At 33.9% G+C, this 873-nt stretch overlaps 1 protein-coding gene across 2 annotated transcripts in view; it reads left to right on the top strand.

Annotated features, from left to right (window-relative positions):
* Positions 1-129: 129 nt before the first annotated feature.
* The window catches only part of LOC106883247 (S-crystallin SL11-like), a 24055-nt gene continuing 23311 nt past the window's right edge, over positions 130-873 (top strand). For both annotated transcript variants that reach the window (XM_052967802.1, XM_014934214.2), the window contains exon 1: positions 130-555. In XM_052967802.1, coding sequence (XP_052823762.1) covers positions 451-555 — 105 coding nt within the window. In that variant the 5' untranslated portion in view covers positions 130-450. The remainder of the gene's footprint in view (positions 556-873) is intronic.

The following is an 873-nucleotide window of genomic DNA, read 5'->3' on the forward strand; positions in this document are numbered from 1 at the left end:
ATATATATATATATATATATATATATATATATATATATATATACATATAAACATATGGATACATATATACATATTAATTTACTTGCCAATAAAGCAAGACAGTCTTTGAATATAAGTAGACATATTGGATTCTCTCTGAAATAACAACGCCAAACTTGTTCTGGGTCAAAGAGAAATGGACCCCAAACAAACAACTACAGCAAAGACTACAACCACAACAACAGTAACAACAACCACAGCAATACCATCAACAACAATAAAATTACCAACAACAGAAGTACCAGCAAAGAAGACAATAGCCACCGCATTAGCTGAAGTAACACGGACAACGACGGCATATTACCACGTCCAACATCAACAACAATAACCATTGTAAAGAAAACGACAACAAAACAAAAGAAGACAACATTAATAAGACGATAATGCCGACTTATAATTTGTTCTATTTTAATGGTCGTGGTCGTGCAGAAGTTTGTCGAATTCTGTTTGCAGCCGCTGGTGTCCATTATACCGACCGAAGGATTAAAATCTCAGAATGGAACCGTTTCAAAAACAGTCAGTGTTATTTGTCTATCTTCACGCTTTCGCCTTCAACCATCCCTCTATTTCTCACTCTCTTTCTTTCTTTCTTTCTTTCTTTCTTTCTTTCTTTCTTCCTTTGTTTCTTTCTTTGTTTCTTTGTTTGTTTCTTTCTTTCTTTCTTTTGCACTGCATTCAATGCTGTTGTGCACTGCAATCAATGCTGCTGTTTGAAAAACTGTTATTTACCTGTCTTCACGCTTTCACCTTAAACCATCCCTCTATTTCTCACTATCTTTCTTTCTTTCTTTCTATCTTTCTTTCTATCTTTCTTTCTTTCTTTCTTTCTTTCTT

Source organism: Octopus bimaculoides, chromosome 5 (assembly GCF_001194135.2).
Source record: "Octopus bimaculoides isolate UCB-OBI-ISO-001 chromosome 5, ASM119413v2, whole genome shotgun sequence".
Lineage (NCBI taxonomy): Eukaryota > Metazoa > Mollusca > Cephalopoda > Octopoda > Octopodidae > Octopus > Octopus bimaculoides.